The 22,355-nt window shown below is 39.1% G+C and overlaps 1 protein-coding gene across 1 annotated transcript; it reads left to right on the top strand.

Annotated features, from left to right (window-relative positions):
- Positions 1–1,795: 1,795 nt before the first annotated feature.
- LOC130461479 (uncharacterized) lies at positions 1,796–20,946 on the top strand. Its single transcript, XM_056829595.1, has 4 exons — positions 1,796–1,891; positions 2,814–3,035; positions 3,554–3,904; positions 20,782–20,946. Exons 1-4 carry the CDS (start codon positions 1,802–1,804, stop codon positions 20,944–20,946), a joined length of 828 nt encoding a protein of 275 aa, XP_056685573.1. The 5' UTR covers positions 1,796–1,801.
- Positions 20,947–22,355: the final 1,409 nt, after the last annotated feature.

Below are 22,355 nucleotides of genomic sequence, written 5' to 3'. Positions count from 1 at the left end.
AGAGAGATTCGGCGCCCAGGCTTGGGCGCTAAAGATTTCGGCGCCCAGCTCTGGGCGCTGAAAATGGTTTCTGGGCGGATATTTTTTTGGTGCGCTAAATGCTTCTTTATTTTTCTTTTTAGACTAACTTTAGAGGCGCTTTTGCAAAGTTTTTTTTTATTATTCACATTTTATTATTTTTTTTGCACTTTTCATTTGTTTCCTTTTTTTGTTTGTGACTCAAGTCGGTTTGAAAGATGGGTTGAATGAGATAGGAGAATTTGTATAGGTGTTGGTCAAGCATGAGGATTATATCTGCTAGGGCTCACAATTTGCATCTTCGTGCTAGTGTCACGAGTTTACATCAACCAAGGCCAATGAGCAGCATGAGGACGGCTCAAGGGTATACAAGTTATATGGTCATTATGCTAATGGTGGTATAAGAGCAGGTTTTGAGCTTTGGAAATAATGGGTATGACGCACGTGTCAATGGTCGTGCGTGGTTTGTGGTTGACAACAAGTTCGAAAAAACAAGAGTTGAGGTAATGGTTTCTTGGGTGATGGGAATGAGAATATGGATGGGTTAAATGAGCTGAACAGGGACCCCAGAGCGAAGGCGTCTAAGAACATAAAGATTGGAAAGGGTAGACATCGTAGAATTTTATGATTTGGATTCACTAGTAGAAAAAACCCCTGTTGCAACCCCCTTGTTGCAGCGTACATGTAATAATACGCTTCAACAACCAGTAGGTCAACGCGGGTCAAACTTTATAAAGGGTTGTTCCAGCGTACAAATTAATTGCCCGCAGCAAGAGAGTTTTTTGCAGCGTACAAAGTAAAAGCCCCCTGCAATAGCCCATTTATTTTGCAGCGTACAGATAAAAGCCCCCTGCAATAAAAAAAATTCGCTGCAAAGCTAATTAAGAAAAACATTTCATCTCAAACCTAAGGACCATTTCCACGCTCAGTACTCCCTCTTCTTCCCTCGGCTTTCCCTGCGTACTCTCTCACCTCCTCATTCTTCTTCTTCTTCATCTGCTCTCTTTCTCTCTCTAATTCGTGGTTTTTTTGGGTTTTTTGCAAGTAATTGTTGAAATTGGGTGACAATTCGTCTTGGTTTTTGTGAAAATTTGCTCGACTCCTTCTCTCCAAGCATCTGGCCTTCGACCTCAGCCTTCGAACTCAGCCGTCGAACTCACCAGCCGTCGAACTCAGGCGTTGCTCGGCCCTGCGTCGCTGTCTTCGCCGATGGGTCTGTGTTCTCGCCTCATCTCCCCCATCGCGTTCTGTTCTCGCCGTCTCAGTCCCAAGTATTTCGATCCCTTACTCTCTCCTGCGCGAATCTGTTTGAGGAGGTATAGTTTTCTAACTTTTTGTATTTGTTTTTCCCTAATTTCGTATTTTTAGGGTTTGCTTTCAGTCAATTCTTGATTTTTCCCCTAATTTCGTATTTTTAGGGTTTGATTATATAAATTATTCTTATTTTTTGTGTTAATTGATACATTTTTTCCGATTTTGATTGTTAGGGTTTGATTTTTTTTTCCGATTTTGATTGTTAATTTAACTTGGGGACATTTATATGACGGTTTATTAATATAATGGGGAATGCCTTCATTATTGCATTTTAGACTTCAGAGATTCATATTTTGGTAAATGTATCAGTTTACTCGACTCAAGCTTGGTATGAAATGTGTGTGGATTATGATTGTATTGGACCATTGGTGTTTAATGTTTTTGCTTCATGGTAATACATTGGGTTATAATGGTTTATGTTATTCAAGATTATATTCATTGACTGAAATAAGTACGACTTAAGGTATCAATGGTTATGTCACCAACTCAGCGACCAAAGGGTGTGCTTGGTTTCTGGGCATCCTTGATGACGGCATTGGGGAATATGGAAAATATGCCAGTAAGAATCTCCTTGGTTAAGGGCTTTAGTTGGAGTTCCCTTCCACTATAATCTACTTTCATTGCTCATTAGTTTTAACTTAAATTGTTTTTTTCTGGTACAAAACCAATGGTATCCTTGTTATTTTTTCTGCTCTGTGGGTTGTGGTAACACAATGCTGCATGTCCTTTTATGCAGGACATCGTCTTATGAAGACACCTCTCTTATAGGTCTATTTTTTTCTAACCCTGTGATCTGTGTCCTAGGGTTGGATCTGGTTCAAGGTCCTCTTCTTAAAGGTGTATGTTTTCAGACCCAGACCTTACCCAGATCTGACCCACATACCTTGTATTTTTCTTTTTTATATTACAAGTTGAAAATCTGAAACACGCAACAAGTTAACTGGTTTTCCCTAATCTGACTCTGAATTGTGATGGAACTCGGGTGATTTGTGTGACCACTTGCCCTTTTATTTGTTTTCCTTGACAATGTTGGTGAAGGTTTCACCTTTTGTTTTCTTACATTAGCTTAACCAACTTTAATATATCATATTTGTGTCTTCCTCCACTTCGTTATTATGTGCTAGGTTTGTTGTTCATCATACAGGCAGGATATTGAGCTATGAATATGAAAAATTTGAAGTTCAACACCCATTTTGGACATTAGACCCAATAAACTCTATGAATCTTTTCAGAGTAGGGTATGGATCTACAAAAAAAAAAAAATACTACATAAAGCGTACAGCTCCAGGTTTTACCAGACCTTATCAATTTTCATTCCTACAGCAGCCGTGAACCATGCCTTCATGTCACATATTAACCATGCGTTTCTGGAAATCTGTATTCAGATTTACTTCTTTGTTTGTGTTGTCGTTTGGTTCTGTGTAAATATTTTCTAAAATAAGAACACAATTTTATTAGTCACTTTTCCCTGTGATAACTAGGTGAGGATACACCAGAGGTTTGTGGAAAATGTTTCTATGCGACAAAGTGCTATTATCAGTAATGCTACCTCAAATGTACAAAAGGATCTTCTTAGCCAACCTCTACAACTGCTTTCTGGCGTGGATATTCTTGGGAATGCAAGCAGTGCACTTGAACACATGAGTAAAGGTGCTGCAGCTATATCAATGGATAAGAAATTTATCCAGAGCCGACAAAGACAGGTTTGTATGATATATGTCCATGTCATTTGCTTGGTATTAGAATTCCGAAAATGTATTTCGCTGCTTGTAAGTCACTGCTGTAAAGTCATGAGAAGGGTTCACTTAGTTTCTATTTTGCTTATTGTATGGAAGTGCTGATAGAGAGGTGGTATACAAACTAAGAATCCAGATTTCTATCTTGAAAGTTCTGAAGCTCCTTAATTTCTTTTAATTTAAAATTATAAAAAAGAACCCAACATAGTATGACATTGAAGGTTCACTCCTATTAACCTGTTAACATCTGAAAGATAAGCTTTCATATGGAAACTCACACAGAAAGTTGATAAGTAATCAGGGTTAGAAGTTAGGGCTGATGGGTATTAAATTAAGTCACTGTATGTTTGCTTTTTATTTTTCTTTTGGATGTATCGTATATACTTCATATAATTCATATGTGGAAGATTTTCTTGATCATGAGATGAATTGCCAGCCTACATTTCCAGAAGCCACAGCCATATCCTAACATTTGTTTATTGCAGGAGAAAGTGGGTGACTTTGGTGATGTTGTCCGAGAAGGAGGTGGAGCACTTGCAAAAAGCCTATTCAGAGGAGTAACAGGAATGTTCACAAAGCCTCTTGAGGGTGCAAAATCATCTGGTGTTGAGGGTTTTGTTCAGGGTGTTGGAAAAGGATTAATAGGTGTTGCTGCTCAACCAGTAAGTGGAGTGCTGGATCTTTTGTCAAAAACTACTGAGGGTGCCAATGCAATGAGAATGAAGATACAGGCTGCTCTAACTTCTGAAGAACAACTCCTACGGAGGAGAATGCCGCGTGTAGTTAGTGGTGATAACCTGCTTCGACCTTATGATGAGTATAAAGCACAAGGACAGGTAATTATTGGTTCTGATTGCATTTAACTTTGTATTCACCATTATTTTTATGGCAAGATATGTGTATTAAATATTGTTCTTTTATATATATGGATACCTAGAGCTGCCTGCTTGATTCCTATTACGTCTTTATTTTTTGTCACTATATATCAACAAGCATGTAAAATATAATCCAATCTATTTATGCACATTCATGACTTCTTTGGCCGTTATAGGTCATATTTAGGCTAAAATGACATTTTCGCTCCCAACTTTGAACTAAAGAACCTAAGGACTCATTTTAGACTATTAGGACATTGTCATTAGTTTCTTGAATGTTAAAATGTGATATTTAATTTGTATTTAATCTAATGTTTAATTTAAATTTCTGTTTTTGTAAAGGTCTACACTCCGAGGATTGCGCCTTATGCGAGGAATTTGATGTGGTTCGTGAGCAATGGGCTAAGTTTTTTACCAGCAAGTATTTATTATTGGCTTTAGCGCGCTTGATCGAGTTGGTTTAGTTGTTATAGAATAAATTTTATATTAAAATGTATGTTTATGTTGAAATTGGAACATATATTTAAATGTAATATGTGCACTTTGGTTTTGGGATATATAGTATACAAAACTCCAGTTGTTGTTTTTATATTTGTTATACAGGTTGCGTTATTCTATTATTGTTTTGACAGGTTTCTATATTTGGTGCAAGGCACTCTAGGTATCCCTAAACAAAATTAGAATTTTCCCGCCAAAAGTGCTTTGTTGCAGCGTACATATATATTGTACGCTACAACAAGGGAAAAAAATTTCGCAAAATTTCAGACTTGTTGCAGCGTACAAATAAATGTACGCTGCAAAAACCCCTTTTAGCAGTGAACATTGTACGCTGCAACAAGTTCAGACTTGTTGCAGGCCCCCCAGTTGCAGCATACGATGTACGCTGCAACAGGGGTCTAAAAGCCTGCTGCAATAAGAGTTTTTTCTACTAGTGATTGGTTGACTCAATTCTTTTCCTTCATTTACTTGGGTAAATTTCGCACTTTGGGAGGTACGGGCTAAGTATTTCATGGCTCGCTCTTTTCGCTCTCCCTTCTCTCTTTCTATTTTTTCTTCTTTGCTTGGGATTTCTCCCCAACATAAGTCCTTCAAATTTTTTTTTATTTGGGCAAAAAGGTAGATGGTTGTGGTCTTTGAGTCACGAGGCGAGACTGAGTGAGCCTCGTTTGGTAGGCCTATAGTGGACCTTTAATTTCAGTAGGCCTAGGGTGGACCTTTAAATTGTCTTACTTTTCAAGCGTATTTAGTCGTTTCTTAAAATATGCAAATAGCGTAGATTCAAAACGTTATTTTTACGTTATTTAATTTTAACGAAAGAATTATATCGAAAGTAATTTTTTGTTTCTTTTCAGATTCCAGTTTCTGGGATTTAGTTGGAAGTTGTGATTTAGACTCAAACTTTCATTAATCTTTCTGATTATAACCCGTGTATGAATACAAGGAGGTGGCCTAGACTCAAAATAATGACGTGGCGTAAGCCTATAATACTTGACCAAGCGACTCTCAGACTTAGGCTAATTGGACCATAACTTTCGTTGGTTGACACTTTAGATTTTAACCCTTGGGTGTTCATTTGTCATGCGCCATTTTGTTTAATGTTGGCAAGGTAGTTAATTGGGGAGATCGAATTTTTATTTTTGCAAGACTAGAATCATTAATGCGGCTTCCCTCTTAGTGTGTATTGCTTTACCCCAATGGTAGCCCTATTGGTATGCCGATTTGGGTATTTTCATGGTTGGTCATGGTGCATTCATGGAAAATATTTTAGTCCGTACTTAATAGTATTTCAAGGAGTGAGTGACTCGAGAGGACTATGATAGTCGTGAACCAATGTGATTATAAACCTTGAGGCCATTAATTTTCCTTGCCAATGGTATTGACACCTTATGTTCACTTTAGGGGTTGTGCGACTATGGGTGAATGAGTTTTAGAATGTGACCGTTTCCATTTTGCAAATACTATAACATATTCTTTTTATTGGTGAGAGGGAGTATTGAGGCCGTAGACTCTTAGTAAGGGATGACAATTACATATGGGTGTTTAAATGTTAGGAAGGGAGACTCAATATGGTTTAACCTTTTAACTTGCAGAACGACACCAAGCATTAGGACCGATTCTATGGATAAGACAACTAAGACTTGGGATTTGGATTGTATTTTGGCATAGCCTAGTCTAGACTCGGATTTATTTGAACATTTATTTTTTTGAAGACTTTATTCGAACATTTATTTTTTGAATACTTCGCCCATGTGACATTCAAGGTTTAATTAATTAGCATGCTCGGTTTTGATGCCGAGCATTGTCGTCGTAGGAGGCCTAACAACGACACAAAGAGTTATTTATTTTTTTTATTTTTTTTTGTCGCTTTTAGAATCGAGTGCCTTTTCATACGCCCTTGAAGCAATTTTCACGAAAAGTTTTTATTTTTTGCTACGTGTTGTTTTTTTTTTGCGCGGGCACCGAGGCTGTTGTGCCTGACCAAAAGGCCAGGCAGCAACTTCAGCGCCCAGCAGTGGGCGTGAGAAATTTCGGCGCCCAGCCAGGGGCGTTAAAAATGCGTCCCTGGCTGGTTCTCGTTTTCTGTTTGCGTATACTTTTGTTTTTGCGACTTTAATTTTGCGTGCTTGCCTTATAACGTCCTTTACGCGTTGTGCAGCGTTTGTGGGATTCGTTACAGGCCATCCCGAATGTCGCTTTTTTTGTGGCGATCGTTCGGGTTTGCGGAACACGTATTGTGGTATAACTCTTTGGCCAATTGGTTTATGAATGTTTGGGCAATTTTTAAGGTCGTTAGTTTTCTAAGATAGTTTGTCACACACAATCACATATTTCGCTACACATAACTACATTACAAACATGGATTTGAAAATTAAATATGCCATGTAGTTTATGATAGGCTTCTATGGGTAGTTTATTTGCGCCTGGCTTGGTAACGCTTCTATCGTAGATCCAACACATGCCCCGGTCGAGGTAGTGTCTTCAACAGACGAATTTCGCTCAAGAGGCCAACCCGCAAGTGCAAGCCAAGGGGGCATGCAGGCGAGAGGGACCTAATGGGCGAGCGATTGGGTTCGGGATAGGTGTACTACCTGCACAAGTACCGAGTGGGAAACATGCGCGGCGTATGCACCCCCCTATGGGCGAAAAAAGGTATCCTTAGTCCCAACTCCCGAGGGAGTCGAGATTCGTTATGATGTTCTGCCCGTTCACATTAATATGCTGATTTTCAGGTCGTCCCAACTTGATGGGGAAATAAACGCGGGGTAGGATCGTTTCACCCTTCGGCTATTTTGATTACCTACAAGCACGAGTATTTCCTTCACTATCCCCAGTGGAGTCGCCACTGTGAGGGGGTCGAAAAATCACGAGGCTAATGCGTGACCTGTCCCTCGTGGGTGTGACGATTATTTTTATTCAATCAAGTGTAATTGGATTTCTTGTGAGTATACACCCAATTGACTAGTAATATAGGAGTCGCCATTCAGTTTTTAACGACAATGAGAAAAACTGACAAAACCCGGTTATCGTGACATAAAGGGAGTGCAATTATGTTTGACCACGACGGCCGTAGGTTCCCTTGTGATCCCTGGTGTGAGGATCTCTCAATATACACCCGCAAGGTAGAGATTCAGGGTTCGGGGGACTGTAACTACCGAGAGGAGTAATTCGCTCGTCGATAACTCCAGAGGCAGGATATCCTTACTAGCTCAGCATAAATAATTGAAGGTACATGCATTAACTATTAAACTAATCTGAATTGATTTTAGCAATATGCAACATATAATACTAATTCTATCGTGATTATCTGATTTAAATAACATTAAGGGACCTAGCATGATAATCCGATTTCCCAAAAATGTTATATTTGTTAGGCGTGATAGAACAATCAAATTAGGTTAGTTTAACAGTTCATAAAAAGAGCGAGGAAAGCAGTTAAATCATCGAAAAGGGACACATCACGACGCACCCTTGAGAGGTGTGTCACGGTTCTCAGAAAACTAACCACTTTGACTTTGCTATTTCTCCTTTTTATTTAACGAATCTCAATTATGGGACAGGATACGTTCTGTTCGATTTATGGATCGATTGCGATAGAACGCGTGAACAGTTTCGCAGCGAGAGGCTTAGGCTAAGGGGTTTAGAGTCAATACTCAGAATATATTATGTGTTGTTGTGTGTTCTTTCACGTCGAAACTAGGGGTCTATTTATAGGGAAGAGTTCGTGGAAAGATAGAATTGCAGAGTTCTAATCCGCAGAGAATTAGGAAAACAGACGTACCCAGGTACTTTCAGCGCCCAGGCCTGGGCGCCGAAGATTTCGGCGCCCAGAGCCAGGCGTTGAAAATAGGGTCTGGGCAGTTTTTGTTTAGTCAGATTTGGATTCTAAAATCCGTAGAGTTTGAGATTAATTCGAGTCTTTTAGCGCGTATCAATTTGTGACGGAATGCGTCTGGGCCCGTTACGAACTCTAGGCTCGTTAGGATTTTAATTAATACGTAACTCTTATTTCCGAATCCTATTAGGAATAGGATTCTCGCAATTTTTTTATCTCATTTAGGATTTATGTTGGAATGCAACACCTAATTCTGACAGGTTTCTATCTTTTATGATTTGCCACTTTTAACAACTACCTGTTACTGCAGTTACTATTTTTAGCAGATTTCCATAAATAGCAGGTTTCGGGTGAAATGAAATAGGGAATCGAGATTCATTTATTTTATAGGAGATGCGTTGTCAAGTGGAGTTTTTATGCTTTCATCATCGAACCTTTCCCTTGCGGGAACGGGGACAAAAGTAGGTGTCTACACCGTTGGTTGTTGCCGAGACTTTGCTGAGTGCGGATGAGCTGAAGAAGGATGCCAAATCTGAATATTTTAAGGGAAGCCCCTTATTACTGCAGGTAATCGATTTTTTTGCGCACGTATACGTTTTTTGCATATATATTTTTTATTCGTCCTGCCTTGGGGCTGAGTTTCAGCGCCCAGGGCTGGGCGCTAGAATTATCGGCGCCTGGTCCTGGGCGTTGAAACTGCGCCCCAGGAACCGTTTTTGTTTTATTATTTTTTTTGATCGTACCCGTTTTTTGCAGATTTGGCTCTTGGAATGGCTTAGGCTCTTGGAAGCTCCTGCCGATCCTAAACATTATCGCCCTATAGCCTTGGGTAATCGAAAATATTTGCACCGAGGCCAGGACGAGGCCGAATGGGCCTCCTTTTTACTCATGGCATCTGTTCTATTAAGTGGGTGGTACCATGGTGGGGTTTGACTACTATGACGGGGGGTTCTGATGTATCGGTTTATGTTTCTTTGTTGGGGCTATCTCGGCCCACTTATATTTTCCCTTACCGAGTCATGCGTCAATACGGTTTAAGGCAGACTATCCCCCTTTCTGATACGGTACCACCTAAAGTAGCGGCCTTTTCACAAGCACGGGTTCTAGCGTGGGCTAAGTATTATGATGGTCTCCCGCGTTGGGCCGTAGCTACAAATGGCTTTGTGGGTCTTTCTGAAAACTACAGGTTGTGGATGAGCTCCGATGATAAAGCTGTGAGGACCGAGGCTCGAAATGGGGAGCCGGCTGAGCTTTTGATACCTCGTATTCGTGTTAAGTATGAGGGTCCTGATTCTGCCAAACCTCGTACCCATGGTATTAAGACTGTGAAAGCTTGTCCTGATCGAAAGCGAAAGGAAGTTCCTCCCCGTTCCAGTTCCAAGCCTAAAAAGATGCCTAACATGAAGGGGCCTGCTGTTGTTAAAAGAAATGCAAGCTCTCGCGGAGATCGTCGCCGGAACAATGTATGGGTTAGGAAGGCTCAGCCGCCTGTAGAAACAGTGACTAGTCTAGTTGATGATAATAATCCTTCTCCCACCATTGTCTGTGCCCTTGAGGCTGAGCGGGCTATAACTGAGAATGTTTCTGAAGCCTTGGCATCTTTGGAAGTTAGTTTCTAGGAGCCGGTTCTTATGGAGATTGATATAGGGGCAGCGCAGAAGACTGTGGGGGTGGATCCTGCGAACATTGCCCTCTACAAGACTTTATTTGATGATCCGGAAGAACTAGAGTAGTGTAGTTCTTGCTAGGGTGTAGGTGCCCTTTATTTATTTCAGTTGTGTTTGTTTTTTCATTTCTTAGCACTTTGTTTTCCTTCTTATTATTTTTCAATAAAGGAGTATTTTATTTTTCATTTTTTGTTTCTCCCCTTTTTTTTTTTTTATATATGTCTAACACTTTTTGCACATTTTATATATGTTTTTTTTATTGGACCGAATCCTTGGTAAGGATTGCCTACGTATCTTGTCAGAATCAGGTCGCGCGTAGTTCTAGCTAGAATAAATTCTAAGATGCCGGATTTTGATAGATATGCCCTTAGATGGAAGCATATTACTTAACCGGTCAAATGAGTGAAGTATTATCATTATTTTCGTCTGCCGTTTTTTGTTTGCCGTAAGTCGCGTAAAAAATGAAATTCGACTACTTTTGTATGGCTATATTTTTTTTGGTGAGCCTATTTGGATACGTGCTGCACCCCCCAAGTGTTCGTTATTTTTCCGTTATGTGTGGATAAAATGACGAGCATTTCTAAAAAAATTTAGGCAGGCAGAGAGTTTCAACGCTCAGGCTGGGGCGTCAAAGATTTCGGCGCCCAGCCCTAGGCGCTGAAAATGATTTGGGCGGTCAATTTTGACGCTTTGCTTCACGTGTTCTTGCATTTCTCTCTCTTTTTTTGTTTTAGTGATTTGATTTTTGCTCGTATTTAAAATCAATTTTGAGGTTACTTCGGAGACTTTTTTGACTGTTAGCGTGAGATGCATTTTTGTTCGGATTATTTTTTTTCTATTCGTGACTCGAAACAGTTTTGAGAATGGGGTTAGTGTGTGGAAGATATGAAGATTATTGTATAGGCTTTTGGATGGGCTGAGGTGCGTGTTGATGCGGGGGGTGGTGTCTATTTTTTCTGAGTTTTTTTTTGAGCAACCTTTGTATTGTTTGAATTTGATTTCCTTTTGATTTCTTTGGGTTGCGTGGGTTAGACCCTCATGTTTTGGTAATATGATAATGTGGTTCTCTTTTGGGGTTTGATGAATTTCGATGTCACGATTCAAGACCGAGTGGGCCTTGTTTTATTGGGCCTAGAGTGGGCCGCCTCTTTGCAAGTACGTTTGGTGCTCTTTTAGTGTTAGAAATAAAGTTTTTTAGGAGGAATATTACGCCTTTATTAATTTGGAAAGTAAGGAAAACACACTGAAATAAACTTGACCTATATTCTAAGGGGTCTTAGGACCATCTAAAGTCTTTATTATTTTTCTACCAATCTAAAGAACTACTAGGCGCTTTTTATTAAGGTGCTCTATGTGGCTCAAGCCTTGGGTTTAGTCTCGTAAAACTTCGGTCCTTCACCGGTACTCATCTTGAATTCTATTCCTTTTGCATTGACCCACTGATATGTCTTCACCCATCCGTTCTCGATTCTTCTAGTGTTGATGCAGGAGCGATTAACCGGGTTGGATCGAAACCTTCATCTTGTAAAGCTAGGGTAGTCATCACAGTCTCGTCCTCCACAGGCCTCGATTCGTTAAACAATGTCCATAAAGCTTGGTTGTCCATTATTTCAGCTGTTTTAGTCTTGGTGAGGTTGGGTGCCTCATCCAAGGTGTGGCAGTCATGGGAAACTTCAAATCTGGGCCAAGTTTCAGTAAAGAGGTCTTGGCCCGATTCTTGAGACAGGTAGATATCTTCAGCATCATCATCCCACACACCGCATACTTCTCTCTCGATTCGATCCATAGGGACCACAGCGAGTGGTGCACCTTGAGGTGTAATGTACACCGTAGGGTCGAAGTTCTCATTTTCTGGTAGGTCGAGAGAGATGTGACAAGAGTCGAGTGGGCTCTTGTTGTTGTTGGGTTTGCCAACGTTGGGGAGAGGTTTTATTTCCTCTATCATATCATGGATCGTGTTTTTTAGGTTCCAGTAGTTTTCGGTGTCATGCCCATTTCCTTGATGGAACTTGCAATAAGTACCTTCGACCCAATATTTTCTCTTGACAGGAGGGTCACGGGTGGGGCCTATAGGTCTCAACTTTCCTTGATTGGTTAGTCGTTCGAAGGCTTGTACCAAAGTCGACCCGAGTGGGGCAAACTTTCGATTTCGGGTCCACCTTCTCGGGCTCCTTCGGGTTACAACATGGACCTTTTGGGCTTGGGGCATGGGGCCCCTGCGGTAGGTGCTACTCTTGTATGCAGGTTTGCGTTGTACTGTTTTTGTGGGGTCATCCTCGATCTTTATTCCCATATCATAAACCCTCTTGAAGGTATCAAGGCTCAAGTATCTAAGATGTTGTTTGTAAGTTGGGTCCAGATTGTCAATGAATTTTTGGGCTAATTCGGTTTCAGGAGGCCAAATGACCAGTAATGCAAAATGTTTGGCTTGCGCAGCCGCTAAGGATTCGTTTTCCATTTTTAGTTGGTTCACGAGCAGGGTCATTTGGGTTATTTGGTTCTGTAGCTCTTCTATAGACATGTTTGAGGGTGCGAATCGAGTTTGGGGGAGCGGAGGTCCTTGAAATGGGGAAGGACGGACAGAGCTTGGAGTCACTAAACCTGGTGTTGGCGATATATCTTCGAGACGTACTAACCTTTGATTTCCCGATCGGCACCAAGTGGCAGGACCAATCCTATGCATAAGATAAGCTAAAGTTTAGGTCCCAAAGTTTCAAGTATTACTTAGTCTAGACTTCGACTCTCTCTATTGGTTTTTCACTCTTTCTTTTGTTGGTACACTTTTTAGTTCTTTCTTTTGGTCATTCTTTGGATTTTCGAAACACTTGCCCGTGTAACATTCATAATTATTAGCATGTTCGGTTTTAGTACCGAGCATTGTCGTCGTAGGAGGCCTAACAACGACGCAAAGAGTTATTAATTTTTTATGAGTCGCTTTTAGAATCGAGTGCTTTTCTTACGCCCTCGTAGCAATTGTTTTTACGAACGGTTTTTTTTTGTGCTACGTATTTTCCTTTTGCGCGGGCACCGAGGCTGCTGTGCCTGACCAGAAGGCCAAGCGGCAACTTCAGCGCCCAGCGTAGGGCGTGAGAAATTCTGGCGCCCAGCCAGGGGCGTTGAAAATGCGTCCCTGGCTAGTTCTCGTTTTCTGTTTGCGTCTACTTTTGTTTATGCGACTTCGATTTTGCGTGCTTGCCTAATAACGTCCTTTACGCGTTGTGCAGCGTTTGTGGGATTCGTTACAGGCCATCCCGAGCGTCGCTTATTTTTGTGGCGATCGTTCGGGTTTGCGGAACACGTATTTCGGTATAACTCTTTGGCAAATTGGTTTATCAATGTTTGGGCAATTTTTAAGGTCGTTGGTTTTTCTAGGATAGTTTGTCACACACAATCATATATTTCGCTACACATAAATAACATTCCATCATGAGGCAATAATAATATGTCATGTAGTTTATGATAGGCTTCTATGGGTAGTTATTTGCGCCTGGCTTGGTACCGCTCCTATCGCAGATCCACCACATGCCCCGGTCGGGGTAGTGCTTTCAACAGACGAATTTCGTCCCAGAAGGCCAAACCGCAAGTGCAAGCCAAGGGGGCATGCAGGCGAGAAGGACCTAGTGGGCGAGCGATTGGGTTTGGGACGGGTGTACTACTAGCGAAAGTGCCGAGTGGACAACATTCGAAGCGTATGCACCCCCCGGTTGGCGATGGGTATCCTTAGTCCCAACTCCCGAGATGAAACACCAAGGGAGCCAAGATTCGTTATGCGGTTCTGTCCGTTCACATTAATATGCTGATTTTCAGGTCGTCCCAACTTGATGGGGAAATAAACGCGGGGTGGATCGTTTCACCCTTCGGCTATTTTGATTACCTACAAGCATGAGTATTTCCTTCACTATCCCTAGTGGAGTCGCCACTGTGAGGGGGTCGAAAAAGCACGAGGCTAATGCGTGACCTCGTCCCTCGTGGGTGTGACGCTTCTTTTTGTCAAATCAAGTGTAATCGGATTTCCTGTGAGTTTACACCCAATTGACTAGTAATATAGGAGTCGCCATTCAGTTTTTAACGACAATGAGAAAAACTGACAAAACCCGGTTATCGTGACATAAAGGGAGTGCAATTATGTTTGACCACGACGGCCGTAGATTCCCTTGTGATCCCTGGTGGTGGGGATCGCTCAACGTACACCCACAGGGTAGAGATTGAGGGTTCGGGGGACTGTAACTACCGAGAGGAGTACTCGCTCTTCGATAACTCCAGACGCAGGATATCCTTACTAGCTCAGCATAAATAATTGAAGGGACACGCGTTAACTATTAAACTAATCTGAGTCGATTTTAACAATATGCAACATATAGTACTAGATCGAACGCGATTATCTGATTTAGATTGTTTTAAGGGACCTAGCATGATAATCCAATTTCCCAAAAATATCATACTTATTAGGCGTGATCGAACAATCAGATTTAGTTAGTTTAACAGTTCATAAAAGGGCGAGAAAAGCAATTAAACCATGGAAAAGGGACACATTACGACGCACCCTTGAGAGGTGCGTCACGGTTCTCAGAAAACTAACCACTTTGACTTTGCTATTTCTCCTTTTATTTAACGAATCTCAATTTATGGGACGGTATACGTTTTGTTCGATTTATGGATCGATTGCGACAGAACGCGTGATCAGTTTTGCAGCGTGAGGCTTAGGCTTAGGGGTTCAGAGTCAATACTCAGAATAATCATTGTGTGTTGTCTTTTTCACGTAGAACTTAAGGCCCTATTTATAGAAAAGAGTTCGTGGAAAGATAGAATTGTAGAACTCTAATCCTCGAGGAATTAGGAAAAAACACGTCCCAGGTATTTTCAGTGCCCAAGGCTGGGCGTCAAAGATTTAGGCGCCCAGCTCTGGGCGTTGAAAATAGGATCCATGCAATTTCAGCGCCCAGGGCTGGGCGTTGAAATTGATGTTTGGGCCGTTTCTTTGTCAGATTTGGACTATTAGAATCCGGAGTGTATGAGGCTTAATCGAGTCTTTTAGTGCGTATCAATTTTATGACAGGATGCGTCTGGGCCCGTTACGGACTCTAGGCTCGTTAGGATTTTAATTAATACGTGACTCTTATTTTCGAATCATATTAGGAATAAGATTCTCTCATAATTTCTATCTCATTTAGGATTTATGTGGGAGTGCAACACCTAATTCTGACAGGTTTCTATCTTTTATGACTTGCCACTTTTAACAACTACCCATTACGGCAGTTACTATTTTTAGCAAGTTTCCATAAATAGCAGGTTTCTATAAATAGCAGGTTTCGGGTGAAATGAAAAGGGGAATTGAGATTCGTCATTTTATAGGAGATGCGTTGTCAAGTGGAGATTTACGCTTTCATCATCGAACCTTCCCTTTCGGGAATGGGGACAAAAGTAGGTGTCTACAGTGTTATTTTTAAATAATATTAAAAAAAGGGGTAGAATATAGTAAGCCTATGTACGGAAGATGTTCTGTATCTCAATATTTAACAGGAAGAATAGAGGACGGTTATGTACGGAAGACGCGCTTTATTATAGAGTATATGAGACGGTTATGTACGTTAACCGTTCTATATTCCTTCTTCGTTTTCTGATTTTAGGAAGGGAATAGAGGACGCTTATCTCTTATCACCGTACTTTATAATTTGGTATATAAAACGCTTCTTTTGCCCATTTAATAAACTTTATAGCGCGCTGAGTTGGAGAACGCCTCTAAGGCGTCCTATAAAGTGTATTTCAACAGTACTCTATGCCCTTTTTTTGTAATAGTGAAAGACTCATTCTCACCCATTTTGGTAAAGTTATGCACATTTAAGCCTCGTTAGTTCATTATCGGTCACAATTTGACTAAAATGGCTAATTTCGGTCCCAACTTTAAACTAATGAACTTAAATGAGAATTTTAAAGTCTTTTCATGTTTAATACACTTAGTTTTATGTTTGAAAGACTCATTCCCACCCATTTTGGTGAAGTTATGCGTATTTAAGCCTCGTTAGTTCAGTATCGGTCACATTTTGACTAAAATGGCTAATTTCGGTGCCAACTTTCAAATAATAAACTTAAATGAGTATTTTCAAGTCACATGTTTGATACACTTAGTTTTATGTTTCAAAGACTTATTCTCACCCATTTTGGTGAAGTTATGCACATTTAAGCCACGTTAGTTCATTATCGATCACATTTTGACTAAAATGGCTAATTTCGGTCCCAACTTTCAACTAATGAACTTAAATGAGTATTTTAAAGTATTTCCATGTTTAATACACTTATTTTTATGTTTGAAAGACTCATTATCACCCATTTAGGTGAAGTTATGCATATTTAAGCCTCGTTAGTTCATTATCGGTCACATTTTGACTAAAATGGCTAATTTCGGTCCCAACATTCAACTAATGAACTTAAATAAGTATTTCAAAGTATTTTCATGTTTGATACACTTATTTTTATGTTTCAAAGACTTATGCTCACCCATTTTGATAAAGTTATGCACATTTAAGCCTCGTTAGTTCATTATCGGACACAATTTGACTAAAATGGCTAATTTCGGTTCCAACTTTTAACTAATGAACTTAAATAAGAATTTTAAAGTCTTTCCAAGTTTAATACACTTAGTTTTATGTTTGAAAGACTCAATCCGACCAATTTTGGTGAAGTTATGCACATTTAAGCCTCGTTAGTTCATTATCGGTCACATTTTGACTAAAATGGCTAATTTCGGTCCCAACTTTTAACTAATGAACTTAAATAAGTATTTTAAAGTCTTTTCATGTTTGATACACTTAGTTTTATGTTTCAAAGACTCATTATCACCTATTTTGGTAAAGCTATGCACATTTAAGCCTCGTTAGTTCATTATCGGTCACATTTTGACTAAAATGGCTAATTTCGGTCCCAACTTTCAACTAATGAACTTAAAAGAGTATTTTAAAGTCTTTCCATGTTTGATGCACTTAGTTTTATGTTTCAAAGACTCATTCTCATCCATTTTGGTGAAGTTATGCACATTTAAGCCTTGTTAGTTCATTATCGATCACATTTTGACTAAAATGGCTAATTTCGGTCCCAACTTTCAACTAATGAACTTAAATGAGTATTTTAAAGTCTTTACAAGTTTAATACACACTAAAATGAGTAGTGTTATGTTTAAAATCAGCCAAATTCCTTATTTGATCATTAACTAGTATAAACTATGAGTTCAAAATTGAGTTAAATGTGATGCAAAAACATATAAAGTGTTTTCACAATTCCAATATTTAAACAATAAGGAATACCAACCAAAACACTCCAGTAACATGACATTGAAGCATTGGCTTGATAAAGGCATGGAATTCTAAGATATTAGGAAACATCCCTTCCATGATGCAAACTTATTAGTAGAGGCCTTAAATAACATTAACTTCTAAATCATTTTAGGTGTTATTAGACTTGTTTTTGCCCATAAATAACACTTACAAGTCAAGTGGGAATTATTTTTAAAAAATATTTTGTGTGGCTCGTTTTAACGAGCCCGCACTTGAGTTTAAAAAGCCCACACTTGAAGTCAAGTGCTGCCAAATTTCTAAAATGAGCCCACACTTGTAAATATGTATTGTTTCTTTTTTTATTGTGCTCTCAAGTGCTGCCAATTTACAAAATGGCCCGCACTTGAAGGGAAGCACATGCCGATTTTTCTACTAGTGATTATACATCACCACCTAGAAAATGACTAGGTGTAAACTACATCTCCTAGAAGGACTAGGAGAGTAACATAGCACAAATAGTAAGTGCGGAAATATTTAAAGGTGCAGAATTGAAATGAGAAATAAAATAAGCAATGAAGCATTGAACTTGTATGATATAAATTGAATAACTTTAATATTTAAAATCCGATTGAGGAAACTTGCTAACAAGTTATTTGGCTCCCACAAATCCAATCGTGTAAATAATCTCACTTTATGAGTTGCTCATTAAAAAGTATCATCAATTTTGTATATGTATATTGAAATAAAGAATGGATATTGAACTTATACATTGAATATTGAAGATAGAACATGAAATTAAGAGGCTATGTTCTTGAAGATTAAGACTTTTATGTAAAAGCCTTCACCTTTAATAAGCTCCTATATTTGACATTGATTCTAGTTTAAAAAGGAAATGGTTTCCACTTAAATATACTTGCATATTATGCATAAAAATTGTGTATTTGAACATATAAGATTGGATGTTCATATGTTCATATGTTCTAGTTTAGAAAAGGGTTTCCACTTTTCAAAACATCCTTGAACTTGTACAAAGTTAGAATTTTTGGAAGATTTGAATGATGAATATCATAAGGAATACTTTCAAAAGCGAAAGCCTCAACTTATTAATCATGTTTTATTGAAAATAATGCTTTAAAAATTAGAACTTGGAACTTTTAAAAGGAGTTTAGAAGATCATTTGATGGGGGTTTCAAGTATGAAAACCCTTCAAAGATTACTCGTTTGAAGCATTTCCTAGTTCATGTGAGTATGAACATCACATGAACATCATAGGATTATAGAAAAAGCTTGAAGATTAAAGCATAAAAATTAAAAATAATAGGAGTTAGGGACTCAGATTACCTAGATTTGCTACATGATACATCTAAGTTGTTTTCCCAATTTCTTTTGTATGTAGAAATTGTGAGATTTTTAGAAAGCTTGAAGTTTTGAGAGGATATATTTTTTGTAAATTGATTTTAGCATTATGATGTTAACCCTAAATGTAAGTTTTCTGCCTCTGATATCTTAGAAAATGGAGGAGGGGGGGGGGGGGTTATATAGTAAAAGTGGTTGGAAACCGCCAAAATTCCTGTGCCTGGCGTTGATGCCTTGCTGGCGCCTGGCGCAACGGATACTGCCAAGAAAGGACGATGACGCCGTCCTTTTTAAGCGCGTTGGCAGCGTACCCTTGTACTTTTTGGATTGTAGTGGGAATATTATTTTCTTGGGGAGGTTATTTGCACTATTTTGGACGCATCGCTTTGAGATATTTGCACTGTTTGAACTCGGTTTTACGGGTCGAAGCCCGAGATGCTCGGTTTCATGAGTCAGCGCCCGAATTTGGATTTCTTAATGTGATTTTGACTGGAAACATGATTCGAAGACCAATGATGATATCCGTTTTGAGAGTTTGTGCTTGGATTTTGGATTTTGTTTAGAAATTGTAATTTGTATCAAGTTTCGAGATGGGAACAGACTTGGGAATTGGATTTTGGATGATTGGACTGGGAATAATTTTATTATACTTTAGCCATTCGGACTTCCACTCGGAGTTGCACTAACCTTGAAGCTAAGCTAATGATTTCATCATCGGCCCTAAGGGGGAGACACAAATTATGTGTCTAAAGAAGCCCCCACTTTGACTGAGTGTCCGGTGAGGAAAGAGCAAGTCAAAGTTTTCGAATTGGGACGGATAACGGTCAAGATGTTCTGCAACTAAGACCATTCTTTGTACGCCAGTACCTGCATAAAACAAGTGTTAGAAAAATGGTCGAGTCTACCTCCGGACAGGCTTGATGACACTATCTTGTATGGTTGGAACACTTTCCGCCCTTTTCTTGGAACAAAGCTTGGCATCGAAAATTTTGAATTTTGAATACCCTAGTTTAAGTCCGTTGGGTTTTTAAACTTCTCTTGAAATGCCATTTATGGTTTACTCGGCTTGATCCAATGGGGAATGGAATTGAAATATCCACTCGGGAAAAATTTGAACCCTTGACATATTATTTGACTTTCCCGGAGCTTGAGTCCGCTGGGAGTGATTTGCTTGATTTCATATATTTTTCGACGTTCGGATACTCGAGATATTTATCTGTCATGGTTGTTGAAACATATGTCTACTCGTATTTTCCAAAAAGGACTTTGATTTGATGTTTGATGCCTGGCGTAGAAAATCGTAGCAAAGTACATATTATCAGCACGGAGGATCGTGCGGATATTCCCGCATGCGCCCAACAGCAAGCCCAACGTCTAGCGTCAGCCCTGCGCCTGGCGCAGTTGTGGGTGAAAGGCTCTTGATTTTGTATGTAGAATTGGAAAATGTTGAAATTTTGACTACTTTTTTTTGGGGGGGGGGGGGGGGGGAGGTTACCCATACCTACAGATTGGTATGTTGGAAAATGTTGATGGCACATTTGTATTTTGAAATGTGGGAATGTTGATAGTAGTAGGTGCTATCTTTCTTGTATTTGTCTTGGAAATTGTTTGGTAGGCATCTTGAACATGAACTTTGTATCTTGTATTTGAGTTTTGTGGATACCTCGCTTTGCATAATTGTAGGAATCTTTGCATGTGGGGCCCTGAGTTGCTGCTTCTTGAATGCAGACCTTGGGGGGCTTGTAGGAAAGATGATAGGCTTAGATAGCATAGGCATTGATGTAGACTTAACACTTGCTTAGACATGGATAGCCTAGGAGTTCGGTGTAGACTTTGAGTATTCTTTTGAATAAGGATCCCTGGCCAATTTTGTAAAGCTACTGGGGATGTTATGCATTGTAGGACAGAGTGAGATAGTATAAGATAGCCTCCCCGTCATACTCGAAGGAAGATAGTTGAGTTCTCTCTCAGTCGGGCTGCTGAGGAGGACGATTCTGATGTTGAAGTAGGAGAATTGTAAGGATGTGCAAGTCGGAGGTATGGTTGGGCGGGAGAAGACTGCTCTCGATAATCGGGGCTGGAGACCTGAGGATCTGTTTTTCAACCAGAAACACCACCTTTCTCATCGGCCACTTATGGGCGTGGTATGCTTTGTATTCTTCTTTGATTTGTTCTTGGATCATGTTTATTGATATTAACTTTCTTTTGTTGTAGAATGAGCATGTAGGTATTCGAGTATTCTGGTCTCGGGGGGAGCACACAAGGGCTTTCAAGTATCTCCAAGATCATGAGGACAGGAGGGTCCTGTGGGAGAAGTCAAGTTTTGTCCCGTTCTGGGAGGCAATCCAGGGTTTTGAGGGTGTTGCTGGCGTTAATTAAGGACAAGACAAATGTCCTTTTAATTTGCAGTGGTGGTACACAATGTAAAAGTTTTGAATCTTAGACAAAGAAGCAAGCTTAATAAATCTATTCGTAGATTAATGCATGCAAGTGGAATTGGAACATACTTTTCAACAAGGATATTGAGCAATCATAACTTTGTGAAAATATGGATAATCTTATAGATGAGGAGTTTAGTGGGAGCTAAGTCAAATTTATTGGTTCTATATATGAGATACATATCTCTCTATTGAAAATGACATTCAAATGGTTAGATTAGAAAGTATTTGTCAATATTAGAACCATGGAAAAACTTAGATCTTATTGGGTTAAAGATGCATTGGATATGATGATCTAAAGCGTTGTTTGGATTCTGTAAAAGTAATTACTGAATCAAACACAAATGAGAGAATCAAAAGAGACTCTCAACCCATATGAGTAAATCTAAGTAATGAATGTTTTGACTAAGTTTAAAGTTAGGTTGTTATTACTAAAGTTAAACATGAAGGACCTTGAAGAGGAACCTTCACCCTATATCATATGGCAATGCCAACATTTTAGCAAGATTCGGTATGTCGTGAAAAAAAATGAGCTAAAAGTTACATGGATATATTTTAAATTGCGAATGGTTTTTTCATTACAATCATCATGTATGGTGTTATATATAGATCACCAAGATAACTCGTGAGTGTTAGATCATGACGAGTTTATACCAATCTCTCTTGATCTAAAATAAAAGATCATTAGAATAATATCAAGAACATCCAATACATTTGGACATGTAGGATGAGCACTTGATTAGAGAAAATGAACATGAACTAAAGTTTTGATGCTACATGCATTGCCTAAGAAAAAGTTGGATTTGATTGTTAGAAAAACCACAAACATACACGGGAAATTAAGCGTCGTGATTAAAAGGTGGAAACATAGGTTCAAAACCATATGTGATGCATGGGAAACTGAATCAATGATTAGTTTCCAAGTTCTCAGTCGAAAGATGAATCTCCCACATCTCTGTGAACTGGTTGGAGTATTCTAAAAGGGAAGCATCATTTTCAATTCTACATTTGTAATCCCCCGTAATTTTATACATTTTATTAATATTTTAACGTATAGTTAATTATATTTAAATAAGAATTTACGAATTTTAGAAATATATATACAATTAACGTATATTTGTTTTATTACATTTTGAATATTTTTAACGATTTATGAAATCAAAAGTAATTTTAGAATTTTAAATTGAAAAGAAATCGAATTACGAAAACCGATTGAATTTAGAAAACGACCCTATTCGGTTTTGGATTCAAATACTAAAACTAAATCCTAATCTTGGCCCAAATTGGTGAAGCCCAAATAAATGAACCCATACTTCCCTCTCATTGCTTCACGTAAAACAAAAAAAAAAA

This window comes from Spinacia oleracea, chromosome 5, assembly GCF_020520425.1.
Source record: "Spinacia oleracea cultivar Varoflay chromosome 5, BTI_SOV_V1, whole genome shotgun sequence".
Lineage (NCBI taxonomy): Eukaryota > Viridiplantae > Streptophyta > Magnoliopsida > Caryophyllales > Amaranthaceae > Spinacia > Spinacia oleracea.
The sequence above is the reverse complement of the archived record's forward strand: the minus strand, read 5'-3'. Positions and strand labels throughout refer to the sequence as shown.

Excerpts from the sequence above, each read along its gene's own strand:
- LOC130461479 (XM_056829595.1), top strand. The coding sequence starts at position 1,802 with ATGGTTATGTCACCAACTCAGCGACCAAAGGGTGTGCTTGGTTTCTGG. Across the intron at positions 3,036-3,553 it reads TCCAGAGCCGACAAAGACAG|GAGAAAGTGGGTGACTTTGG; the intron begins GTTTGTATGATA and ends TGTTTATTGCAG. Across the intron at positions 3,905-20,781 it reads AGTATAAAGCACAAGGACAG|AATGAGCATGTAGGTATTCG; the intron begins GTAATTATTGGT and ends CTTTTGTTGTAG.